A 27263-nucleotide genomic window follows, 5' to 3' on the forward strand; every position below is an offset into this window, starting at 1 on the left:
TGAGGAGTTAAAAGCCCAAGGTCTCTCCTACTCCTCCTTCCACATGGCTGCAAGAAAACCTTCTCTGTCTGTCCAGTGTTCCAACCGTGCTTCTTCAACCAAGGAGTTAAACCAAAGGGATAACAAGACCACTCAGTGCAGGCAGCAGCCCCCGAGATCTTTTGGCAGGATCCATTCCCCCCAAATCAAGACTCTGGCATGATTCTACAGTCCACTCAGAGGACGGTTACCATCTGTTTATGGGAAAAAATGTTAATAACCCCCAATCATAATCAAATAGGCAACCGCTTTACTTTAAGTACCTTTTAACTAGCAGTAATTTACGATGGAACAGTTCTGGGAGCACTCATCCACAGGCCACCAGGGGCACCAGCTCAAATCCAACCATTAGGACGAAGAGCAAATGGCTGATGATGAGGCACTTAAGGCATTGCCGGAAGCTCGAGCGGCCATTCTTGAGTCCCTTCTTTTCTAGCCTTCTGGCTTCTGTGGCCCTGCCCCACCACACAGTCTCCACCGTGTCCGGTAAGAAATAAGGGAAGTCCTCTCAGCCTGGGAGCAAAGGTGAGGCTCTGGTCAGCTCTCACCTTTCCCCAAGGCCAGGTGTGTCCCAGGTTAAACAACTGGGTTAATAAATGGCATTTTGAAAGCCTCTATACAAGGAGGACAACATTCAAATATAATTAGACTAAGCTTCGGAAGAAATGGGCTGATAATTCACAATTGTCCCAGACCCTCCCAAGCTCTTTGCACTCACCAAGTACTTTACATATGTGTGTAAGTAAAACCTATGTACAAGGATAGCTCTCTCTAGCTATGTGTTGCATTTCTTTGGGCCTCGCTTTCCCTATCTGTAAAATGGGGATTTAGCCTAACAAGCCTAAGGTCCCTTTCAGTTCTAATAAACCATTATTTTATTCTGTTTCCTTGGTGAGAGTAAGTGGCCAAGGAGTATGAAGCTAACTCTCATGGTATCCCTGATATAGAAGTATTTGAAGATGGTACCTTGGCCCAAGTGTTCACAAGAAAAGAGGCAGATAATGCATATGCTTTTCACAGGCTGCAAAAATCCATATACTTCCTTTTTTCTCCCATTAAACAGAAATGATACTCACCTTATATGAAAACTACAGGGTGTTTTTAATATTTTAAATGATATTTTAAAAACAGGCTAGTATCTTTTACCTTGTTGTGATTCTAGTAACCATGTGCTAGAGAAAAGGAAGTCAGGTCTTATGCTGCAGTGAAAAGAAGGTAGGACTGCAAGGTAGGGAGTCTGGTTTTTAGACCCAACTCTGCCTAACCAGATGGGGAAACTGAGGCACATCACTTTCTTTTCCCTCAGTTTCTTCATCCATAAACACTGATGTTGGAAGGGCTGGCTAGATAATTGTGAAGGTCTTCTGATAGTTCATTTAACAATATTTTGTGAAGATGAGCTTGGCATAAAGTCTGAACCATCTGATTTCCAGGTCCAGGATGTACTAACTTAATACAGTGGATGTTAAGATACTGAAATGCCTCCACACTTCCTAGTAAGTAGCCACTGCCCTGAGCCTCCCAAGTTCCCACCTCCCAACCTGGCCACCGCATGATCCAGCAATCAAAGAGCTGACCCCTGGCACATTGGGGAGCCTCCAGGACCCTACTCCGGCAAAAGGGCTGGCATGCATATTCCGAAGGGTCGGTTTCCAGGCTATACCAAATACCTTAAATATCGCCCTTGCCACTCTAAGGCGTGGGGTTTCATCAACAGCAAAAAGAAGCCACCATCGTATGCTCATCACTCTGCTAAAACCTTGTGACTCTATCCATCTTCCCAAGTCAAGATTTTGATCAAGATGACAGTTGATAAAAGTAAAGAGTCTGAGGTGATGCATTTTCAGTTAGTTTCTGAGTTAGGATTTGGTTAACATATTCATCTCCCACAGATAAGAGTCCATAGGAATTCCTATACATACCATATGGTTAGATCTCTAACACATGTTTCAAGTCAATAAAGCAAAATGCACAGAGATATTAGAGCATCAATATTTACACACACATTATAACATACAAAGTAATGTTGTATTTTGTAAATGTTTACCTATATATACGTGCATGGATATGTATATACATATACATATGTGTGTAAGTATAAAAATGGGCTGGTTACCAGCCTTGACCACTAGCATTGCCACGTGGTGGAGGAAGGTGCTGGTTTGGCAGTCTGTGGAGTATGAGTTTGGCTGGGAGGGCGGCCATGAGGAGACAATAGGTGAGCAGAGAGATACAGGAGAGACCAGAGAAGTGGATATACAGGACAAGAGACAAAAACTAATAAACTGGTAGAAAACCCCCAAACTCAGATTAATGGCTGCCTAGGGAGATGGGGGTGGGAATGGGGCCAGGGTGATGGTTAAAGTAGTTTTAGTTTTATCTGTTTACTTCTAGGAATAAAATATTAAATACAAATATAAAACAAAACAGTAGCATTGGCTTTTTCTGGATGGTGGGAATACAGATGTGTGTGTTACATTACTCTTGGCATTTTTCTCTATTTTTTGTTTCTCAGAAGGAGGTAAAGATCATATCAAAAGGTTCTCCTCCCCCACATTACAGACGTGGATGGTGAGGAGATATTTTTAAGGTCCTCCGATCACGTCCACTCTATCTCCCACCACCCAGACGTCCTACACTCTTCTCTAGGATTTCCAAGTTGACCCTATCCAGCCCATTACTGACTTACAAATGAATTCATTCATTTGTGCATTCAACAAGCATTTGACAAACACCGTGCTGAGCCCAGGTAGACCAAGGCTAGCGATGCATGGCTTCTGCCACAGTCGCTCATGCTCTAGTAGGAGGGAGAAATGGTGTGGGAGCAAAATAATCACATTGCACTGAGATAAGTGGTATAATAAAGCATTTTTATAAAATGTTGTGTGGGACAAAAAAAGGCATGATTTACTCTTGTGGGGGCAGTTAGCGGTGGGGAGGGGCAAGGGCCTTTCATGGAAAAGCCTCTAGGGGAAGTAAGGAAGGGGAAAAACAAAACTCATAGAGCCCCTTTTATATGCCAATTACACTCAGATCCCAAAGCCCAATACTCACAGCAACCAGTGAGGTAGGTAGTAGTATTCCCATTTTGACGACGCAGTCACAGAGGCTCCCAGAACTTAGGTAACTTTCCTGAAGTCAAAGAGCAATTAAGGGGCATCACAGATTCTAACCTAGATTTGAACATTCAAAGCTGAGGATGGAGTGGACACGAAGAGATGGAGGTTCACCTAAGTCAGAACTGGAGGACTTCTGGTACACACACCTTCACTCTTTATCCTGAACTGGGATGTTCACCAGCAACAAAAGATGGAGACTTCGTACAGCCTGGGGCACTTGCATAGTCATCCTAAGACGAGACCTAATCCACCTTAATAAACATCAGAGAGATCCAGGCTTAATTCTAGACAAGGCTAGTCTTGGATACACCATTCCATCTTGCCTCTAACACTAGCCTAATTTCTTCAAGTTGCCTGACTTTAGCTTAGAGGATATTTCACTCCCACCTACATAGAAATGCACCCCTGGCTCAATCAGGGCCAAGGAAGGTAGCTCAGCCTGGAAGAGGGGAGCAGGGGCCGAGAGGCTCTGAGGACAGCTGAGGGGAGGCACCGCCCTGGGTGCTGCCTAATCCATCCGACATGGGGACACGTCGTTCCAGAAACCGGATGACAATTAATAGGAAAAATCTGCTCTCCCAGCCCTGCCAAGCAAGTTGCAGGCGCTCATCTGGTGGTATGCCTCCTCGGGGGGGATGAGAGATAATGCCCCATTCTTCTCTTTGGTCGAGGCCCTGATGTTTTCTCAGGAGGAAGGAGGAACAGCTAAGAAGGTTTCCAGGAACCCAAGGATCCGTCCTAAGACGGAAGTCTCTGAGAGCTGCCCCAACCCTTGGAGCTCGCCCAGTGGGTTGTCTCCCCTTCCAAACCTGCGAAGCCCTGTTTGGCACATGGTGAGTTATGGCAGATGAAACATTTCCAATCAAGATGCCCAAGATGGGTCTGATCTTGTTTAATTCGTCTGGCCTGGGGCCACACTTCTATCCCCTCTTTATAATTTGCCTGCCATATGTATTTCTGTTGACAAAAATATTTCACAGGATTCAAGTAAAACTGGCCTGCCTTGGTGTGCCTTGTTCAGATTAATCAAGACCAGAAAGAGTGTGCAGAAGCCGTCTGTTAGTCCCCATGCCTCTGTCCTTCTAGTTCTCCCTGGATATCTCTTTCTACATATCAGTGTTCTAAGCTCTTGGGGGAAGTCATGATATTTTTGAGACTAAAATAAAAGCTATGGTCTAGTTCAATGTTTACTTCCAAGCCATGAACAAACATTCTAACGTTTGCATATAAGGGCAGGGAATCCCTGAATTCTCCCTTAGTCCCTGAGCCCCAGGGTCAGAACCCCCACCACAGACACTATCTCTTGTACAAAGAAATCCATCCTTCTAGTTCCCATAATCTCATACGAAAACACGAACCTGAATCTGGCTCAGCAAACCAATTGTCTGACCTTTCGCCATTCCTCCCCACTGCCCCCCACCCCACCCCACATCCACCATGAATAGAAATCCGAACTGGGAGCAGATCTTCAAGTTCAAGTTTCTGCTTTGGAACAGGTATTCAGCCTCTGCTGAGCCATTTGGTCAGATGCATCCCTGTGACCAGGCAGATGGATGCTAATTCACCATGTTAACCCCTGTCATGCCAGTCCCCTTACCCGAGCCTTGGCAGAGAGCCACCCCTCCCCCTGACGATAATGGGGTTGAGTGCTCTGTGTCATGGAAGCTGGCCAGCAGATTAAGCAGTCATGTTGCTCTTGGCATCCGTTCTGGGACTTTGTGTAGAGCTACGTGCCGAGATACCACTGCACAGGCAGCTTTTCAGTGCTGGAGTCCACCGCCCTACATCTAGCTATGCTAGTACCTTTTCATCACCACTCCAAAGATGGGCGCCAACATGAGAAAAAACCAAGTTGCTCAAACAAGGAGTCACTTTACCCACCAATAATGAAAAGAAACATGCATCCTCTTCATTTGCCTGAAATCCAACTCCCCTCCCAAATTATCTTCACTGCTAAACGATGTCTACCGGCAGCTACAGGAAACCAGGTGGCCCACCACTTGGTCCACACAGATCACACCACTGCCTTCGAGCCACAATTACCAGTAACTAAAGGTGCAGACAGGAATCTCCACCAGCACCACTTAGGTCTCACCACCAGAGGCCCTTTCAGAGAGAGCAGGAGATTAAAACAGCTTTTGATGGAAAGGAACCATGCCCTCCACCCTCCATGACAGCCCCATGAGTGAAAATCCCACCTTACCTTTCATTCCAAATTTGGATCGTCGACCATACTTGTTGATCATGATAAAGAGAACCACCAACAGGACACAGGCAAAAGCAGCAAGTCCAACTGCTATGGAGACCTATTGGGAGCCAAAAAGCAGGTGTTAGGAAAGAGGCACAGAGAATGTGGGTGCCATGAGGACAGTTCTATTGCAGGAGCAGCTGTGAGCTGTGGCCCTCTCAGAACTTTGCAACTGGGCAAAGGCTTTAGAAATAAATTATGAGACCCTAAGAACATTTTTTTTAAATTGCTCAACTTGATGGGAACAAGTTCCAAGAATCAATGTTCTGAATACTTCTCATCTTAGGCAAGAGCAAGCCTTGCATTTGTTTGCCTGTTGTTTTAATAATTCTGCATCTTCACCTTGAAATTCTTTACTTAACATTTTTATCCAGGAGGTTCTAAGAGAGCTGAACTCTAAAAAGAGTCCTTTCCTCTCCTCTCCAGGGAAATCTCAGGCTCAGAGAGAGGAATGGGGGTGGGGGCTAGTGGCTTGAAAAATCTACCCAAAGAGATGCCCTTGGCAAGTGGGACTTTTGTAGAAGCAGGCTCCTAACAGAGGGGGGATTTTCAAACTGCTTTCTTCTGAACCCTAGGGCTCTGAGCAGATCCTCAAAGACATCCTCAAACAATGAGTTATTCTTCATCAAACAAGGAAGGTTTTAAACTGCCTGAAAGGAGGCCATTCATCACGGCTTTTTGCTGTCATAGACACTATGGTTCCAAGTAAGATAATATTTGTAAAAGTTGGCTGCTAAGACAAAGTCTGAAAACGACTGCACCCTCCTCTTGACCAAGAAATGACTCACCCCAAAAGTGTCTTCCTCTGGTTTGTGGGTCACAGTGATAGGAGGTGTGGGGCTCACATCGTATACTGAAGACCAAACACAAAAGGAGGAGGGTGGTTAGCTTAGTAGCCCAGAGAGGCTCATCCCCAGATACCACCCAACTCCCAGGGCCTTGGAGAGCTCTTGCAGGAGAATCACCTCTTCAAGCCAGATCCTACCCACTCCCTGACCTCTCCAGGCCTTGCCCGTGTCCCCAGATACCAGGTCCCCTGTCCTGCGGCCTGGCTGGTCCATATAGAGTAAAGGACCTTCAACCCCATCCTCCTACCAACACCCCAGAGAAAATAAGGTAACCTGGGCAATGTGGACCAGGAGCTTTTGGAGAGAAGAGGAAAAAGGTTTGGGATGCTGGCCAGCTCTGGATTAGGCAAATTTTGTTGGTGATGGCAGCTGCTGTTGACATTTTGCCACTCCCAGCCCCAGGCATTGCTTTACTTATCCTTGGCTCTCCCATGCACTTCCTCTTTCCCTCTTTATCCCTCAGGGAGATGTGGCTCCATAAAGAATCCACTATCTATTCTTCTAACACTGATTTCAGAACACAACGGCAGCTCAAGTTATACAGCAGATCCATCTGACTGGGAAACACCACCTTTACCCAGTGGGCACTGGATAGAAAGCCAAGTGTCTGTTTGCCCTCCATCTAGAATCACCTCCTTGGTGAGAGACAGCCTCAACTGAGTATTCTCTGACAGTCCTCTATAGGAATAAAAATATTTACATCCATGCTGAATGGCTGGTGGGGATGTTCTTAAACAGGACCGATGGGTCTGCTCCCTGAGGCCAGGCCCTGGAGGCAGGGGGAGGGAAGACAGAGCTACTTTTGCTCCCACCTTCCACAGGGGGAAATGAGGAGACAGAGGAATAGACAGGTTTCCCCACAGCCATGAGCAAAACCCCAAGTCTTCTTGGAGTTGTCTCACCCTAGTCCCAGTGGCTTAACAACTGGCCTCGATAACCCCATTTGAGCATGCACGAGTCTGTTGTGAGCCTTGTAAATCACAGCTCTACTCAAGGTGGGTCCCAGCAAAATTCTCAGGCTGGAAGCAGGTGAGACACACTACCAGGTTTATAGGTCCCATATTCTCTCTGCAAGGGCAATAGAAAAGATGATCATCAGGGGTCTGCCAGGGCAAGTGAAGTCCCACAGCCTTCCTGACACAGTCCATTTTCATCCAGGTAGGGAGACCCAAAACATGTTGAGACCTTGGGAAACTCCTTGGGGGAAACTGAGTCACGGAGGGGCTGCCCAAGAGATGAAGGCTTAGAAATGCTCCCACTGTCCAGTTACTCAGATGCCCTCAGCTGCCATGGAGCTGGGGAGGGTGACAGATGAGGGCAAAGGGCGATTTGGATTCAACAGTTAGAGAAAGTACCAAAATATGATTTCCAAACGAAAAATAAAGCAGACTTACAAGACACAAAGTTATCCGTGCTCTCTGAAAAAAAAGACAAAGAGGTAATTAACAACTGTAATAAAAGCCAGAACAGAAACAGTCTGTCTTCCCAACAGCTATGGCCTCTCCCCCTCACTATGGGCCCCTGTTATCTCGGCAACTGACAAACTAAAATCCTTGGCACATCACTCTGGCCCCAGGCAACCAGATCTTAGGGTATAGTTCTCAGAAAGTAGAGAAGGAATAAGTGATAAGATTCCTGGTTTCAAGGGAGGTGGTTCTTCTGGGAACCAGAAAGCAAGTTAGGTCCATACAGACCACCCTCAGCCCCCTCGTCCCTTCTCCAGGTGTCGAGAACCTAAGAGGAAGTACTGCAAGACCATCCAAGAGTGGGCTTCCCCGGACCTGTTTTGAAAATACCAGCTATGCTGTCGGGACAGAATTCCTCAAATCGGTATGTGGAGTTGATTCCAGTAGGTCCTTGAGAAGTTCTTGGGAATTACCCTAGCATCTGCCCACCCCCTGAGCAGAAATCCCTGGAACCATGTTCTGTGATCTTTGGCCTCTAGAAACGGCTCACCTAATAATGAAAGCTAATCCTTTGTTGGACATTGATTATGTGCCAGGGACTGTGCTAAATGCTTTACACACTATATATCCCTTCATCCTTATAGTCATCTAGGATGTGGACATCAGATAAAGAAACAGAGTTACAGAAATTAAGTAACTAATTCAAGGTCACTCAGCCAGGAAGGGGAAGAGCTGGATTCAAATCCAAGTCTACCAGAGGTTCTCAAGCTTTAGAATGCAATAGAATCAAATCATCCAAAGGGCTATTAAAACAAAGATTGCTCCCATTCTTTAATAAAAAGAAAGAGGACTCCTCGAAATGAAAGGCTGATTCCAAGGTTGGCTCAGGGAAAGTACAAGAGGAAGCAGGAATATCTTGGGGATTCCAATGGCCAAATTCAAGCAACAAAATAAGTAATGACAGCAATGAATTATCACCCAAAGAATAAAACAAATACCTGTGATCCCATCCTAATGTAAATAAATAGTTGAATAATTCCTTCCAATTAATAAAAGTAGAAGGAATGACAGAAATAGAAATATCACCATTTGGCAAATACCACAGTAATAATTGCTTCAGGCAAGAATCATCAATGGATGCTAAAATTAGTCGGTGAAAGAAGGATGAGAAAAAATATATTTACATAGCTTCAAAATACTAGACTTAGTAATCTGTAGATTTGACAACAGTGTTGTATTAATAATAATTTCCTGATTTGATGATTGTACTGTGGTTATGGAAGATGCTAACATTTGGGGGAGGTGGGTGAAAGATGTAAGTTCTTTGTAATATTTTGCAACTTCTGTCATAAGTCTCAAACTATTTCAAAATGAAGAATTAACAATCTTTACAAATTTTTGAAAAAGGAAACATGGATTGCTGGTCCCCACTCCCAGAGTTTCTGACTCAGCAGTCTTGAGAATTTGCATTCCTGACACATTCCCAGGTGATGCTGATGCCGCTGGTCCAGGGACCAAACTTGAGAACCACTGCACTAGACGACACTTCCTCCTGCCATATACCACACCTCCTTCTAAAAAATAAGAACAAGTGGTCCATCCACCCATCCATCCATCCATCCATTCATCAAGGGCCCTCATAGTCACTGCAATCACAGCTCCACCAGGAATGAATCAGCAAATATTCTTCTCTAACTACCTGCAGTGAAAATATTACTTTCAGAGTCCTTCAGAGAAAGTCTTATTTCAGTAAGTGCACAGTTGCCTGGTTGCTGGTTAGTTGCCTGCTTTGTATTGTTTTAGGGGAGAGCAATCATGCTTTCTCCAAATTCCTGAGCATGCTCTTCATGCCACTATCTTCTTTCAAACTGCAGGTCACCAAATGCCTGACTTGGGAGGTGGGAGGAGAAGGGGATGCTAGCCTTGACTTCAGAGCCCAAGAGAAGACAGATGCCAGCTCAGCTCATGGTTTACACTGATTTGTATATTTCTCATAAGGTTCCCATTTACTAGAGAATATTCTCACGTCAGCCAAATGTTTTGGCCGAGTCTGAGAACCCTGTAATCTCCCAATCAGCCTATGAATGCTTAACTCCTTTGTGGCTGCTTGAAAACACGTATACATCCAGGAAGCACATGGACCCTGGAACAGGGAGATACCTTGGCTGCCCTATGGTCAGTGGGGGGCACTCAGACCTTCACAGTGGAAAAGGACGGTACCCAGGCACGGTCCTCACCTCTGACCCCTACCAGCAGGACTGGCCCAGTAGGCCAAGGTACAACCTGAATGCAAACAGGGTGTACAGTGAATGCAAGGCACATGTCTCTATGGTCCCAGAGGCAAGACCCCTCAAGAAGGGCTCTTGGGGGAAAAGCCAGTGGGGTCCAGAGAAGGAGAAGAGAGGGAGCAGCTTGGGTCCAGGCAGAGGGAGATGGACTGAGAAGCAATGACAAGAAATGGCCCGACTTTGATGTGAGCAGGGAGGAGGGAGGAGACCCCAGGCACTGACCACCACTGCAGGTCCCTCAGGTCAGGCAGAGAGAAATTAAATGACAGCCTCCTTTTGCCCCAGCATCTGCAGGCTGGGACCACATTTTAGTCTCAAGCCGGCTTTTCAGGGGAAGGAAGCCAGCCTTGACAAGGCTGAGGGCACAGGGCAATGGTTTCTCCCATTTTTCACAACCAGGGCCCTGAGGGAACTCTGGTTTCTGCTGTCACAAAAATCATGACGAAGGCTCTTCCTGGCCAAGTAAAATATGAGAATTCAAGTCTTATGGTGGCTCACTTATTCCTAAATATTTTCTCAAAGTTCCTCAGATATTTGTTGCATAGACATGTACACACACACACACACACACACACACACACACACACACACACACAGACTCCTTGGCAATATTCCTCCCTCCATCACATCACCATCGAAGGATTCTCCAACTTTACGATCTCTCTCATATTGTTTCAGCTGCCGCCTCCTACAGTGACGTGATTCCCAGCTTCCCCTGCTCCTCACCGCCTGATCCACTCTGATCCCTAATTCCATGTGGCTTCCCACACTTATGCCCAGATCCCATCCGACAGCTCCTCTAAAGACCCGAAACACCAAAGGGGATTTGACTTCATGCTTCCCGAATGAATCTTCTTAACCAATTCCTCCAGCAACCTCTTAAACTAAGGCTGAATCCCATGTTGAACATGCTAGTGCTTCTCTGGAGATGCAGAAGGAACACAACGCCAACACTGCACAGCATGTGCAGTTTACAGAAAGCCTTCCTAGAACATTGTTCCTTTTAGTTCCTTACTCTGAGCAAAGCCTTACTGATGGAAGCCCCTGTGCTTGCAAATTGCTTCAGTGAATATATTCATTCTACTCAAATCCCTCCCACTGACTCTTGGGCCCATGAATAGCCAGGAAAGAAGACGGTTATTTCCAGATCTCTACCCTCTCCCTTCCCTCCCCTCCTCCCCAAAAAAAGACTTCCTTTCACTTGCCCTTGGGTGTTCTCAAAAAACAAACCAAAAAAAAAACAAAAAACAAAAACAAGAGTAATCTCATGCTTACTATGTGCCAAGCACTGTTGCAAAATACCTTACATGGATTAGCCCATTTAATCTTCACTACAACCCCACAAGGTAGAAGCAGGGGGCTAAAGAATTTGTCTGAGGTCACAGAGCTGGGAAGTGCTTGAGTGAGAATTTGAATGTGGGCAATACGGCTCCATCACCACTATCCTAGACTGCCTGAAGATTAGGGTGTAGAGCTTACTGGGTTGATCAGAGAATGTCTACTGTTCTCATACTCTTGAACTCAGCCCATCACCCCACCTCGAGAATCCTAACAGCCAACTACTGAGCCTTGCACGGGGCTAAGTACTCTGCTTACAGCACTTCATCTGCTCCCCCATGAGAACTGTAGACAGGAGATGTTATCATTCCCATTTGGAAGATGACAAAGTGGAGGCAAAGAGTCATGGGGGTTGTTTGTTGAGTGACCACCATGTACTAATCCCCATTCTAGGAGCCGAGGCCATCTGACAACTGGGGCCAGAGATGGGATTTGTACCCAGTTCTGTCGGATTTCAGAGCCTTGCTCTCAATCTCTACGCCTTGCTGTCTGAGAGTGAGAGAGAGGTGCACATGATAAATATGTCTCCACACTTCCACTTCAAGACAGTAGATCAGGAATCACGGACCGGCTTTGTATCCAGGGCTTAGCAGGTGTGAGGTTTAGCTAAATGGCTTATGATGTATCCTTGCCCTGCTCCCTGAGATAATTTACGGTCCTGAATGTGGAAACATTTTGTCACTTGACACGACTGGCCCATTTTTCCCTGTCACTGCCTGTTCATCATCCATTGATTCCTTTAACATCAAGGCTCACAAAACAGAGTGGCCCTGGCAGGGTTTAGATGGATCTGAAGAAGTGACCTCAGCTGCTTCCTTTCAAGCCTCTCTGTGACTCTATCCTCCCTCTCTCCTCCTGAGGCCAGATTCCAACCATGGCAGAGGGTAGCAAACTCGAGTGGGCATCAGAGTCACCTGGAGATCTAGTTAAAACACAGAGCGCTGGGTTCTGCCCCAGAGCTTCTAAGTCAGTGGGTCTGAGTGGAGCCCGGAAATTTGTTTTAACACACTCCCAGGTGATGCTGAGGCTGCTGGTCCGGGGACCACACCTTGAGAACCGCTGACCTAAGGAGAGTTGACAAACAACTAAATGGTGACAAGGGTATTCAGAGACTATAGAGAAGGGCGTGCTATGTCTCATGGGAATACAGGAGGTGTCAGCATGACTGGGAGGATGCAGAGAATGGCTTCCCTCCCAAGCCGAGGGAGGCAATGGAAAAGCTGTGTCCACCACCCTATCCCACTGCTCCCTGAGCCTCGGATGCCCCATCTGCCAAGTGGAAAGAAGGGCTCTTAAGCCCCAGGAGCTTCCCCCTGGGAGAAGCACTACTTCATCCCTTGCCTAGTGGGGAGTGCAGACTCTCCTCTTTATAACGAGCATTCATTCCCTAATCGGTAGAGGTGCACAGGCAGGGCAAAAAGTCACTTGAGCCCTTTGTGTCAACAGGCCTGCCCTGACTTAACGGCCCGTGGGAGCAAAGCATCTGCATCCAAAAGCCTCTACTTCCAGAGCATAGACCCGGACTCTTCTACCTCCCTCTTCTACCACCGCCGTGGCCCATGGTGGGAGGTGTCCTAAGACCTTTTGCAGAGGGCTTGCTGGGGATGAGGTTGGAAACGTCAAACCCCATGGGACTGCCAGGCTCTCAAACTTCAGCACGTTCACCATCCTCTCCTGAAAGATTGTTCCATTACCCTCTGGACCTAAGTGGCAAGCATTTGGCGGCAAGCATTTAGCTTCACATGCAGCCTCATTTTTCCGTGTTTTCACTCCCAGGGCCTAGAGGTCATCCACTGTATTCCCCAATAGAAAAGCACCAAGGTCATCAATAATCTGTGGTTTCACTGACAGAAACTTATCAATCACTGAGCCCTCCAAGAGATGCTGCACTTGCTGCACTTGAAATAAGCTCTTTCAGTGTTTTCTTCTCCTCCAACTTCAGGAAGGTATTGGGAGTGTTCTAGCCCCAACACGAAGGACAGAATCACCTCCCACTTATTCAATCAAGCAAAGTTCTTTACTTCAATTATTACCCCTGGTTTGCTTGACATCAGCCCCACTACAGGCTGACAGCATCGGTGCTTCCCATTTTCTCGCCATGAAACAAGAGAGGCAGAGTCACAAACCCAGAGGCCTAGATCCTGGCCAAGCCCTGTCACTAACCAGCAAGTAAATGGAGTTCAATTTACTCACTGTTAAATGTGGGGCTGAACAAAATGGGAAGGTTATCAAGCCATCATTACGTGCCAAGCCCTGTGACATATACTTTCAAGACTTGAACTCATTTAAAAGGCACACGACACTTACTGGAGAAGCATAATCATGCCCATTTCACAGATGAGGGAACCGAGGCTCATAAAAAGTAAACCAGCAGGCCCAGGGCCTCGAAGACAAAGTAAGTGTTGGGTCAAGATTCCACCACTATTGTCCAACTGCAAAGTCCCTTCTTGCACAATTGCATGTTTTTAAGGGGACATTTTTATTTTTTTCAAATTAATCTAGTTTTTAATTGGACGAAAACTTCTCTTTATTACAGAAGTTGCAGGTTTACAGAAAAATCAGATTTCCAATATATTCCTCCTATTATTAACACCTTGCATTAGTGTGATACATTTGTTACAATTGATGAAAGAATATTATTATAATATATTACCTATAGTCCTTGATTTACCTTAGGGTTCATGTTTGTGTGGTACATTCCTATGCTGATTTTTTTTTTTTTTATTCTAGTAACATATATACAACCTAAAATCTCTCCCCCTTTTAACTGCATTCAAAAATGTAATTCAGTGCTGCCATTTAGCATGCGGTATATTTAAGGGGTCTGGTTCATACTGTGACAGCTACTGGGAAATGGGGAGCGTGTCCTAATTTGCACAGCATGCTGACGGGTGACTGACATGTTCCAGTGTGGGCTTGGTTATCCGTTAGACAGAATCAGTGTTGCTGCTGCTTCCCCACCTCGACTACCACACCCCATCCAAACCCACAAGCTTCCAGAAGGAACCTGTGCACCCCAGCGCTGACTGCACTGCCCTCACCTGGAAAGGGTTCCTTGAGGAAGTGGCCATTGATGGTCTGGTTGGCCGAGCCCAGTGGGTTCCTGGCGATTAGGGTGTAGTTGCCGTTGTTGTAGTGGGTGGGCTTGTTGAAGAGCAGGCAGCCCTCGGAGACCTCGCCCTCCTGGTAGAACTCCACGTGGGCGATCTTGGACTCCCGCAGCGGCTGCCCGTTGTGCAGCCAGTGCAGCGTTGGCGGGGGGTTCCCGCGCACCACGAACTCGATGCAATGCTCCAGGCGCAGCTCGGGCTCCTCCAGGCTCACCACGCGCGGGGGGTCTGTCGGGGAGAGGCCAGCTGGAGCCCAGGACACAGAGCTCCCCATGTCCTGGAGCAGCCTTCTAGGAACTCGATGGGAATCCCAAGACTTCCCCACCATTATGCATTGAACTGCATTCCCCAAAAAGGTATGTTCAAGTCCTAGACCCCAGTCCTGTGACTGAGGCCCTATTGGGAAATGGGGCCTTTGAAGATATTATGAGTTGAGTCCAAACTGGATTAGGGTGGGTCTTAATTCAATATGAACAGTGTTCTTATAAGAAAAAGGAAATTGGGCACAGACAGAAAGAGGCACAGGGGAGAATACCGTGTAATGACTGAGGCACAGAACACCATGGATTTCCTCCAAAGCCACCACCAGAAGCCAGGAGAGAGGCAGGAGACAGATTTTGCCCTACATACTTCAGAGGGAGCATAGCCATGCCGACACCTTGATTTTGAACTTCCGGCCTCCAACAGAGTGAGACAATATATTTCTGTTTTTTAAGCCACCCAGTTTGTGGCACTTTGTCAGGGCAGTCCAAGAACTCTAAGACACCCACCCAACCCAACCCTTAAAAGGCTTGAAGGAACCAGAGGTCCCTATCACCACCACCCCACAGAGAGGAAGAGATGTCTGTCTTCACCCAAGTTTCCTGGATCCACCTTAGCTGGAGGGCATCCTCTCAGGACTTCTTATGGATTTAACAAAAAGCAGAATTGGGCAAACCTGGGAGCATCCTAAAGACATAGTTGAGTTGGAGGCACAACATCTTCTGAGGGTCAGGGACACCCTTTCTGGAGTTACTACCCAAGCGCCACTTGCTCAGTCTTGCCCTCCAACAGTCTGCCTGTCCCTCCTGGCAGACCAGGCCCCCTATGCCAGCCCGGGGACACCCCTGCCCCTCTGCCCAGGCTCCCGCTGCACAGTAGCATCCACTTACAGTAGACGGTGAGGGCAACACTCGCGTTGCTCATGCCCACCACGTTCTCTGCGATGCAGGTCAGGGCAAAGCCATTGTCCTCGCTCGTCACATTCACCAGCGTCAGGTTGATGGCGTGCACATTGGTCCAATTCAGGTTTGTCTGAAGACCCCGACAAAAGGACAACTGTCCAAAGGTTTCTGCATGGGCAGCCTCTCACCCACTTAACTGCCAAATACTGCTACAGGCCAAGAGGTGAAGGGGGCTTTCCAGTGATTGCAGAATTTTAACAACACATTTTATTGATTATTTATTCTGTAAATATGTATTGTATCAATATTGAAAAATTAGTTAATATATAAACAATACATAAATATTAAGTAAATACATTATTTAATAAATTTCACATTATCTATTAAAATGGCACCAACCAAATGCCAGGCTCTTTATAGTCCATATCTCACATCATCCTCAGATTGACCCACAAGGTGAGAGCTACTATGATACCCATTGTACAGATGAGGAAACTAAGGTTCAGAGACATTTAGTGGCACGTATAATGGCAAAATGGCTACACAACATTGCAGCTGGATAGAACCCAAGTGTACTTGCTTCTTCCTGTACAGACAGAACCACAAATGTCCCCTCTTCTTCTCCTTTATTCTCACATCTCTTGCTTCTGCTCACATTTTAGCTCAGTAAGATGAAGAGGCAATGGCTCCCCAGCCTCCTGGGTGGGGCCCAGCCTAGGACACCTACCTGGTGGGTGTTGATAGACTGCAGCCCTGTGACTATCCAGTCCACATCAGGCAAGGGGGACCCAGAGCCATTGCAAGTGATGACCGCGTTGTCACCCTCTCGTACAGTTAGGTTGACATGGCTCACGCTGATCTCAGGAAGGTCTGGAATGGGGAAGGGAGACAGCATGGGGGGAAAAGACAGGCAAGCACTTACTAACCAAAGGAAGTTCTATCCTAGGGGTGATGATGCCATTTCTTGCCTTGCCCAGTACCAATTCCCAGTACAATCTGCTTGAGATCTTGGAAGACCCTCAAGCCCCAGAAGCTTCGCATCACTCCTCAGAAAATGTCAGAGCTCAGATTTTAAGTATATGCAGTTGGACTTGCCTACATGACAGGGGGATGGGGTGGGGCGGAGAAGCAGTGGCTGCTCAAGAAATGCAGATCTAGCAATTAAACCAAATTGCATCATTCCACATTGGGGGCTGGTTCTCAAAATTTGGTAAGCTTCAGAGTCCACAGGCAGCTTGCTAGAAATTCAGATTTCCAGGACCCATCCCCAGAGATTCTGATCTAGTAAGTGTGTGGTTGGGCCCAGGAATCTGCTTTTATAAAAGCATCTTAGTTGCTCTGATCCAGGGAGTGTGAAGGCCACACTTTGAGATACACTACTACTCTACTTCAGGTTTGAGTGGCAGGTAAACTCAGAGAGAAAGAGATTCTTGTCTGATGAGAAGGGGTGCACTTAACTCCTTTCTGCATTCCTGAAATCGACCTTCTCATGGCTCACTCATGAATGGACAGGAATGACCAAGGAGGTTACAAGATGGGCCAGATCTGCACCCAAATGCAGAGTTCCCTGGGAGGGCAGTGGGGAGAGGAATGCCCTAGGTCTCTGGCATAAGGTGTCTGGGAGATGCCTCCCTGGAGCCAGCTCGGGCCAGGCTGCCCACTCACCACACTGACTGATGTTCATGCGGAAGAGGGGCAGCTGAGAGCCGTCAGCACTGATGCAGTAGAGGTTCTGGCTGTTCAGCTTGGCCTCCCCCTGCTCCTGCCACAGCTGCATCCAGCGGATGTCACAGCTGCAGTTGAAGAAGTTCTGCTCCAATCTCCTATGGGCAAGGAGAGAGGGGAAAGGAACTCCTGAGCCAAAGATGGCCCAGCTCCCTCCCACAGCTGTGAGGCCAGCAAGGCCCTACCCGCTCTTCAGGGATCAAGGAAAGATGGAGTTTAGCAAAGTCTTGAAAGAAGCAAAACAAAAACAGTCATAAGTACATGAATTGATTTAGTTTATAAACTAATAGGCTCATTTTTAAAAAGTCTACCCCACCTAACTCACCTGGCAAAGAGACCCTCTTAAATATGTCAACCTGGGATGCTCCTCTCCTCAAAACCCTCCAATGGCTTTCCATCCCATTGAAAGTCAAAGCAGAGGCCCTACATGATCTACACCACTCTCCATCCTCTCTGACCTCATCTCCTATTTACTCACTCCTTTTCAGTCACACTGATCTCCTTGCATCTATCCAATTCACCAGCATGACTAGCATGCTCTCGCCTCAGGGCCTTTGCACTCACTGCTCCCTCTGCCTGCAATGCTCTTACCCAACATATCTGCAAGATGGGCTCCCTCACTTCATTAAGGAATCAGATGGCCTTCACCCCATCAGAAAAGCCACCACCACCACCCCTGCCCTACCACTGCCGACTCCTTTACCCTGCTCTATTATTTTTTCTAGCATTTATCAAGCATTACTTTAAATATTTATTTGTTTGTTTATTAACAGTCTCCCCAAATACAAAGTAAGCTCCACTGAGGTCAGAGATAAAGCTTCTTTTATTCATTGCTGCATCCCCAGTACGTAACAACTGAGCCTGACACATACATATTTATTGAATGAAATAATGAATGAATGAATGAATGAATGAGTTACTTCCCCTGGGGGAGAAGGTGATTAGCTCTTTCCAAGATCTGTTATCTCCAAGGTCCCATCTTGGGACCAGTTTTATTCCCTCATGAATTTAATAAATCCTTAATAAAAATCCATTTCCGTATCTGGCCCTGGGCTGGGTGTTGTAGATAGAGAGAGGAATAACACAGTCCCTGTTCCCAAGGAGCACTCGGCCTGGTGAGTGAAGACTGTCTGATGAGGGAGGAGTTGAGTTCAAGACCCACATTCTCCACTGACTTTCCTTGGGACTTGGACCAAGTCACCTCTCCTCTCCACCGGGTTATCACATCAGGAGCCAATGAGCAGCATTCATTGATCTAAAACTCTTAAAGTAAAGGGCACCCGGTAAATCTGAATGCTGGATTTTGAGGTGGAAGATGATTCTCTTTCTGGGTCACTCAGGGGATGAATCTGTTGGTGCCCAGAGGGAGTGGCTCTGAGACCCACAATATTTTTAACAGCAGCAAATTCCAAAATACCTAAGCCTGCATCGGACTTAATCAGCTTTCTAGGAAAAAGTGAAGGAATCAACGTTTTCTAGCCACTAGGAGACCACAGGTAGAATGTGGGTTTTTTCCCATTTCTCTGGACTTTCCTCGGGGAGAATGAAGCACACACACACACACACACAGCAAAAAAGCATTTGATTCTTAAAACAATGGCGCCTTGGGCATCTGGCTGAGCAAATCCACAGCATCTTCATTTCCTGCCAAGCAAGTGTTCAAACAGTGAGGTGGGCAAGAAGCAAGCAAGGGCAAGCCCTAGTTCTGAATGATGCAGTCCCCTGGTGTCCCTTCCTCCATCAAATCAGGTCTCTAGCAAAGGAGACTTCCTCCTTGGCTCAAGGGACAGCCTGTCAGAGCCCAAAGCAGGGCTTTCCCTGCTCCATCAATAATGCAGGTGGCCCCTGAATAATGTAGCAGCAGTGCTTCAGGGCAAACCTTACCAACCGCCAGCCCTTGACCCAAGATGGCCCCAGGCCTAGTCACTGGGCCCTGGGGACTTCCCACAGATTAGCTCAGCCCCATTCCAACTCAGCCCCATTTCGGCATGTGCACACTTTGCCCAAAACACTGATTTGCCTCCAGTCGTCATTCTGGTTGCTTGCTTCTCTCCTCCACAGCATCAATGCTGAGTGTGGCAATCCCTTGGCAAGGGAGTGAAAATTGGGGAGGGAACCCAGCTCTGCAAAGGCAGCCCTGCTCGGGGCAGCAGACAGGATGTCTAAAGGGCTGAGCAATCAGCACAGGCCTTCTTGAGATTACTACAGTCAGATGGTGGGAAAAGCATATAAACAGAAGCTCTGAGTTGGGCCACTGGGTCACCTTGGATAACTGTAGTGGGTTGAACTGTGCCTCCCAAAAAGATATGTGCAAGTCCTCACCCCAGTACCTGTGAACGTGACCTTATGTGGAAATAGGGTCTTTGCAGATGTAAAGTTAAGGAATTCAGGAGGAGGTCATTCTGGAGATAGGGTGGGCCTCTCCTAAAAGAAAGGAGAGGAAGAGAGACCCAGAGACACAGCGCTGAGAAGACACAGGCAGAGATTAGAATGAGATAGCCATAAACCAAGGAACACCTGGAGCCACCAGAAGCTGGAGAAGGCATGAAAGGATTCTCTCCGAGGGCTTCAGAGGGAGTGTGGCCCTGCCAACCCCTTAATTTTGGACTTCGCCATGGGAGAATAAATTGCTGTTGTTTTAAGCCATCAAGTTTGTAGTAATTTGTTACGGTGGCCATAGAAATCTAATGCAGCAAGTAACTTAATTCTCCAAGGCTCTGTCTAACAACTGTAAAATGGGGATAATTGTGTTCAACCTTCCTTCTTCACAAAGTTATTATGAAGATTCAAAATCATATATGTTAACATGCTTTGTGAATGAAAAGGGGCCATAAAGAGGTGAGAAATTATTACTATTGCAATGCTAACATAGTATCGTTTATTGACCACTCTCAGAGCCTTGGAAAGTAGTCATGGACAAGACTGGGAGAAGAAAAGTGCCAGCCCAAACCCATCCCCAATGCTGAATTAATATTTTACCAAGTCAATTAGATTTTCAAATTATACTAGAGATATTTATCACTTTGATTTAAGAAAATGAAATCTTCCCATCTATGTTAATCACATCTGCTCTCTGTGTGCAGGGTATTAAAGAAGCCTGATTAGGACACACTAATGGTCCTTGGGACATTTCTGTTGGGTTTCTGGGCTGTAGGCCTATGTCTTCTGATGCCTCTTGCCTTTGTCTATATTATATCATGTTATTATGACTCCAAGTTACTTTCCTTTCTAATTCATTCTTTCCCTCTGAGAAAACCTCTTTGATTCTTGCTGATTTCTGGATGGACAGTTCCAGTCTTCTCTATAAGGAAAAATACACCCTCTTGCCAAAACCAGAAATTTCTGAGTGTCCTACTCAATACCAAGGCAAATTTCTTCAAATCCATGCCATGAAAATAGTACCAGCTACTCCAAACCAAGTCTCGACAGATATTTCCAGTTTGTTCAGTAAGGAAAACACAACCTGGCCTGGCAGGAGGCAGTGGGCCAGGGACTCAGCCAAAACTATCCCCTCATCTCACAGACATCAATAAGATAAGGTAAATAAAGGGTCTGGCCTGTAGCAGATCTCTGAGATGATAAATTTTGTTTATTTTTTTTTATTTTTTTTTTTGGTCCTGTGATTCCATTCAGAGGAGCCGCCATCTTGAAATTGGCTTCTGGAAGGTGATGCTAAGTACAGAGGGTGTGAGACCAAGTTGTATAAGGGAAAATGTATGGTCTTTGGCAACAACAGACCTGGATGGCGGTAATGCTAATAATCACAATTCTAATTCCCAGAGTTGCCATTTACTAGCCATGTGATCTCAGACCAGTGTAACTTGGCCAAGCCTCAAATCCCACATTTGTAAAACTGATTACAATAACACCTCCCTAGTGAGGATTGTTTCATCTGAAGATAAAATGAAATTATGGATGTGGAAGTGGTTTTTATAGGGCAAACATATGCCTCTTCCTTCTCCGTCTCACTACTAAAAAAGTTTCCCACACTCAGCCCTTCCAATGGGGAATCTCAGCAGCATCAGCATCAGTTCTTATATCAAGGATCCTCTGATGGAGGAAGGGACTGGTTGGGGTTATGCCAGAGATCCTCAAGGATGGACTGAAATGTGCTAAGGAATGGTTGAATACCCTAGGTTTTCCCTTCTGTGGGACCATCACCCATATTTTCCCCAAGGTCACTTGAAACCTCACACTATGGCTTTGTCACACTGAGCCATCTCCCCCTGGTCTCTCTTCTCCGGGGCCAGAATTCTTCCTTCCTGGCAGTACCCGACCCACCCCCACTCCCCAGCCCACAGCCTCCATTGGGCAGACTCTGGCAGTCTAGATGGCTCATGACAGATGGCGCCATGTGGACTAATCAGGAAGTCAGACAAGAAAATACTACCCCCTCTTCCATTTGCCAGGAACTGGGATTGTTTGGATTTTAATCACAGTCACAGCTAAGAGCCAACACACAGCCCCTCCAGCCACCAACATACAGCCCCTCCAGCCAAAAGATAAATTTTCCACACTTAACATGCAATTCTTGCACACAAAATAGACCCCTACCAAGGAAGTTGTTTCTTAGAGAAAGGCTCCTTTATTTTCCATTATAATTTTTTCTTATTTAACAGTATGAGAGAAATAAAATGCTCCACGGACATGGTGGCGCTCTCACACTGACTCACATGGGAGGGAAAGTCTTCATTCCTCTGTAAGTCACATCCAGCTCACCAGGGCATCAATCCCGGCAAAGATGGATGCAGAATCCCATGATCCTCTGGGAGAAATCTGGCATTTCCTTTAAATATATATCTACCGACCAACTGTTTCTAAAACTCCACAAAACAGGTCACCAGGGATGTACACCATTGATTTTGCATCCAGTGGTTTTATTTGAAAGGACCACTGAACGTTTTCTCAATAATTCAGCCAACTGCAGACTCTAGATGTCCCCTAGAGAGACACTGTCCCTGGTCTCCCAAAGATGAAGGGACAGGTGTCTCAGGAGAACCAGACGCAAGGCTCCCAAGAAAACTCCAAGTGGCTCCGTTACGGCAATACCCACAATCGGTTCTAGGGCAACTTAAGAAAGAACTATAACTACACACTTTTTGGAGTAATGTGAGGGGTAGATCCTTGCATTGGAAACAGATTGAAAAGCCTGGGAGATAAGTGAGCCTAGTGGTCAAGGGCTTGAATCCATACTCTACCATTCATTTAATGGATGAACTCAAACAAGCTACTTAACCTTGTCAAACAACTCAGTGTCCTCAAATGTAAAGTGATAGTAGTAATTCCTACCTTATAGAATGGATACAAGAATTAAATTAAATAATGCATATAATTTCATAGATTTCAAGACACAGTGCTTGGCAGAGAGTAAGGTCTCAGAAAAAAAGTGTCAGTCATCATAGTAGTCATGTTCATTTACTTCTAAAGTCTCTTCCATTCACAAAGATGGGACTGAATACAACATATCAAGTGTAACAGCCTGACATTTAGGTTGTCTTCTGATAACCTGTAACAGAGTCTATTTTTTTAGTGTTTTATAGACAAAAAAGTATTCATTTACTTTATTCCAAGCTCAGGTAGAAGTTTCAACTAATGAACATCTGGATTTCACCATACATGACAAAAGAATGCTCATCACTATGCCTGTTCCACCCATACCAGAGCAGCAGACTGGTGGGGAGGAGCAAAATTCTGAGAAAGGAAAGCAACCCACTACAGGATGGTCCTGGGCAATCCAACAATTAAAGAGAGGACTCCAGTACTTCCTAACCCTGGAACGGCCTTTTGAAGCATTGTATGGACACTCATGCTCTCTCTTTCCAGAGGCAAGCAGGGTGCACAAGGCCTTCCTGGGGTGATAGGTTATGGGGATGCTGCCCAGATGGGTCTGAAAAGGTAAGGTCCTGACTCATCCGTGAACTCAGCTCTTGACAGGTGGAGGGAGAATGAGTTGAAAGACCAACAGGATGGGCATGAGTTCAAGGTCATTGCCTCTTGTTAAAGACAGAGAAGCAATCCACACTCAGAGACTTGGGATCTGAGTCACCAAGTAAAAGGGAACACATGAGCAGTGTCTCTAGAACTCTGACGTCCTAATTTCATCCCTGCCTCAATTCCTTTCCAATTTATTCCTTGATTTATTCCCTCAACATAATATGCTGTCCTTCATGCACAGAGATGACCCCAATGACTCACACGTTAACATGAGTTATTTTTTTCCAGCAGTGGTCATGAATTTTCACTCATCCATTCAACATTTGTTTGCACAAAATGGCTGGCTGGGCTAGGGGGCACATTGATCAACCTTGGAATGCAGCAAAGCAAGACAGCCCACATACTGACTGAATCAATACATTGCCCTGGCCCCTGGGATGCCTGTACTCAAGCCAAATAAGCTGAGAGACATCAGGAGTGGTGAAAAGGACACGGAACTGGAAGTCAAAAGGCTTGAGTTCAAGACCTGACTCTGCCAATCTCTAGCAATGTGATCTTGGCTGAATCCGCATATGTAAAATGTAGAGAGTGATAATACCTACCTTCCATGACGCTTGTGACGATAAAACTAAGGTCATGTAAGTGAAAACACTTGATAATCTGTAGAGTCATGTATTAGAAATGTTATTTATTGTATAAGATAAATATTATTATAAATATTAATAGTGGTATATATTAATAACCTACACATCACGAACTAGGTCCTGCTGAAAGATGAGATCCCCATCTTCTGAAACGTATTGTGCCCAGAAAAAAGATGAGAAACCAAGTGATGGGTGGATCTTCCCACCTCTCACTGAACATGGTACACCCTGTGTCATCTGACCCCAGTACCCCCTTAGGGTGGTTCCATCTCTTGGTCTGCCTCCCCACCCACCACTCCACAACTTGGACCATCTTCAAAACTGAACTTACAGTTCCCGAAGACTCAGCGTCTGGAAGAGCTGCCAGGACAACGTGGTGAGCCGGTTACTCGAAAGGTTTCTGCAAGATTAACACATCACGGGGCAAGAATTAAAGAACAGATCTGACATAAATAATGCTCTCCATATAAGCTTGGTGATTTCCCTTCTTCTTTGCTCTATTCTGCTAAAGACACATCCGCTAATAGTTGAGGCCGCAGATCAGGTTTGGAGGGGATGCTGAGGCCTCTCAAAGGGCAAGGTTTTACAAACTGAAGAAACAGTAAAATCCCGTTAGTCATTCTTCCATATCCCCTCACCACAAAAAAAGTTCAGGAAGCCCTTCGGAAGCCACTCCTCCGCAGAAGGACAGAGAACTCATAGGGCCAAGGAGCCAACACGCCTTCTTGATAATCACACAGATCAAAACAAAATCCCGCAGGTCATCTACAATTCCTTCTAGCCGGTCCCTCCCACAGCAAGCATGCCCATCAAAGATCAAGACGTCAGCCTTTTGTTCACACTTCTGTTCTCCTCCTAATGGCCATTTAATTGTTCTCATTAGGGTGTACAGGGAAAAGGAGCAGCCATTAGTCTTCCAAATAAAAGAAGAAACCCACCCACGATTATTTCTTTGCCAGGCTCAACAAATAACTTTTGATGTGATAAGGGCCCTCGAAGGCAGCAGTTGGTCGCTGCTGGAACGAAGTGGCACGCCAGGAACAGCGAGCTCGCCTACTGACGGGAGCAGGTGGCAGTGCTGAATTCATTCCGGTGTAACCTCTGCCCCCACATCCCCGAGCTTGTGCATATCTGTGTCTATTAAACACGTAGGCATTAAATGCAGACACAGACTCTTGTTTATGCTCACACACATATGCTTACCCGTGGACCTGTATTTAGATGACTTCTATGACAAATATTTGGTGAGAGTCATGTGTAGGCTACATTGAGGAGTGAGGAGGTAGACCATACAGAAAAGGTCCCCCTGGAACTTCTATTCAAGTTACAGATGAATAAACAAGAGAATAGCAGTTTGTGCTAAGCAGAAGGAAGGGTATAAATAAAGGGATGTAAGTCGCTGGTGCAGGAGCAGGGAGAGGCTACTTTCAATGGGAGGCTCAGAGCAACAGCTTCCAAGAAGGTAACATCTGAGCTGAGACAAGAAGAGCCAGAATGAGCCAACTGAGCCCAAGGGAAGGAGGGATCCAGGCAGCGCAAGTAGCAAGTGCAAAGGCCTAAGGCGTGGTCAGGAGGCCAGAAAGGAGGCCAGCGAGGAAAGAATCAGGGGGAGGTAGTTTGAGAATAGGGAGAGAGGGAGGCACAAAGTTTGGATTTTATTTTAAAGAACGATGGTCATGGTATGTGAATAGATCTCAATAAAATTGAATTATTAAAAAAAAAAAAGAACAATGGGAAGGCAAATAGGAATGAAAGAGGTTTTCATTCAAAGCAGCACCACAAATATAGATAGGTGCTTGCATGATATACTTCTAAAATATGACACTAGCACAGAGAGTTGACAAAAGAAGAGTACATTGGAAAAATCTACACATTGCATACTAGGGACTATAATTAATAGGAACACCATACTAGTATTACACAAATACTAGGGGCAAATAATTAAGGGCTGACAAGATGTTTTGGGTCATGAGAATTGCTTAAAATGGAGAGTAATGAGGATTGTGCAACTAAGTGATGATAGTGTGAGATATGGATGGATTATCGTAGATATAACATATGTTATGTGAACTTAGGAACCCCCTATTATATAAGTCAAGCTCTCGATATTGAGGCTTGCTCTGGTGAAACTTACGGCTATAAAGAGGAGGCTGAGCCCACCTGTAATTATGCCTAGGAGTCACCTCCAGAGAACCTCTTTTGTTGCTCAAATGTGGACTTTCTCTAAGTCTAACTCTGCAAATGAATTCATCACCCTCCTCCTGATGTGGGACAGGACCCCCAAGATGAATGAGTCTTCCTGGCGACATGAGACATGGATTCCCGGAATGAGCCTGACCCTAGCATCGAGGGATGGAGAATGCCTTTTTGACCAAAAGTGGGGGAAAGAAAAGCAACAAAATAAGGTTTTCATGGCTAAGAGAATTCAAATAGAGTCTGGAAGTTGTCCTAGAGGTTAGTCCTATGCAAGCTTCACCTAGATATGCAAAATGACCGCAAAAGCCCAAGTCAACAGTTCTCCCGAAAACCTTAGAGAACACCAGGATCCCTATCTGAGACTCTATAAAGTTTCATTCACTAAGTTTATCCTTCAGAGACTTAAATCTGTCAGAGTGCTCCTTTGACAGCTAAGTCCCAAAACCAAGAGGCAATAGCCTCTTCAAGAATATCAGCTAGATGTGTCCCCTTTGCTCATAAAGTTGACACCCCTTTTCAACATGAACAGGTTAGTGCAGTCACTGCCTAGACATCCCTGAATATTGGAAAGTGATTGAACTAGAGGAAGGGGTAGCAACAGACAAGATGGAATTTAACAAAGGATTATGAATGCATCCTTTGAAATTTGTTCTATAGCTACTTGTTAAATGGTAACTTGAAAGCTATACTTCTTTGTATATATGTTACATTTCACAAAAAGGAAATGTCTGAAACTATGGTACTATAACTCATAATAACTTTGGAAATTTCCCATATATCTACTTGTTAAATCATACTTCAAAAGATATTACCTTTTTGTATATATGTTATATTTCATAATAAGGAAATAACTGAAACTGTGGAATTGTAACCTATGATATTCTTTGAAATTTGCTAACTACTTATTAAATTGCATTTGGAAAGTTATCACTTTTATGTATATATGTTATATTCTACAATATAAAAAAATATGATTTAAAAAAAGAGCAATGGGAGGGAATTGGGTGGCTATAAGCAGGGAAGTGACAATCTAATTACCATTTTTAAAACTAAGAAACCAAGACAGGAAGCTGGAGAATCAGTTAGGAGGCTGCTTGCAGTATCCCAGGCAGGGGAAAAGGGTAAAGAGAATAAAGCAGTGGATTCAAGAGAATAGTGTTGGAGCCAGCCAGAAATTTCTATTGGATTGGATCTGGGAGAGGAGG

The 27263-nt window shown here is 45.6% G+C and overlaps 1 protein-coding gene across 7 annotated transcripts in view; it reads right to left on the reverse strand.

Moving 5' to 3' along the window:
• Positions 1 to 27263, reverse strand: part of NTRK3 (neurotrophic receptor tyrosine kinase 3) — a 358606-nt gene that overhangs the window by 229635 nt on the left and 101708 nt on the right. For all 7 annotated transcript variants that reach the window (XM_037832995.1, XM_037832994.1, XM_037832990.1 and 4 more), the window contains 8 exons: positions 24194 to 24262; positions 17225 to 17382; positions 16287 to 16429; positions 15548 to 15689; positions 14328 to 14624; positions 7649 to 7672; positions 6195 to 6259; positions 5362 to 5464 (listed from right to left, as the gene is read on the reverse strand). In XM_037832995.1, coding sequence (XP_037688923.1) covers positions 5362 to 5464; positions 6195 to 6259; positions 7649 to 7672; positions 14328 to 14624; positions 15548 to 15689; positions 16287 to 16429; positions 17225 to 17382; positions 24194 to 24262 — 1001 coding nt within the window. The remainder of the gene's footprint in view (positions 1 to 5361; positions 5465 to 6194; positions 6260 to 7648; positions 7673 to 14327; positions 14625 to 15547; positions 15690 to 16286; positions 16430 to 17224; positions 17383 to 24193; positions 24263 to 27263) is intronic.

Source organism: Choloepus didactylus, chromosome 4, assembly GCF_015220235.1.
Source record: "Choloepus didactylus isolate mChoDid1 chromosome 4, mChoDid1.pri, whole genome shotgun sequence".
In the NCBI taxonomy this organism is placed as follows: Eukaryota; Metazoa; Chordata; class Mammalia; order Pilosa; family Megalonychidae; genus Choloepus; species Choloepus didactylus.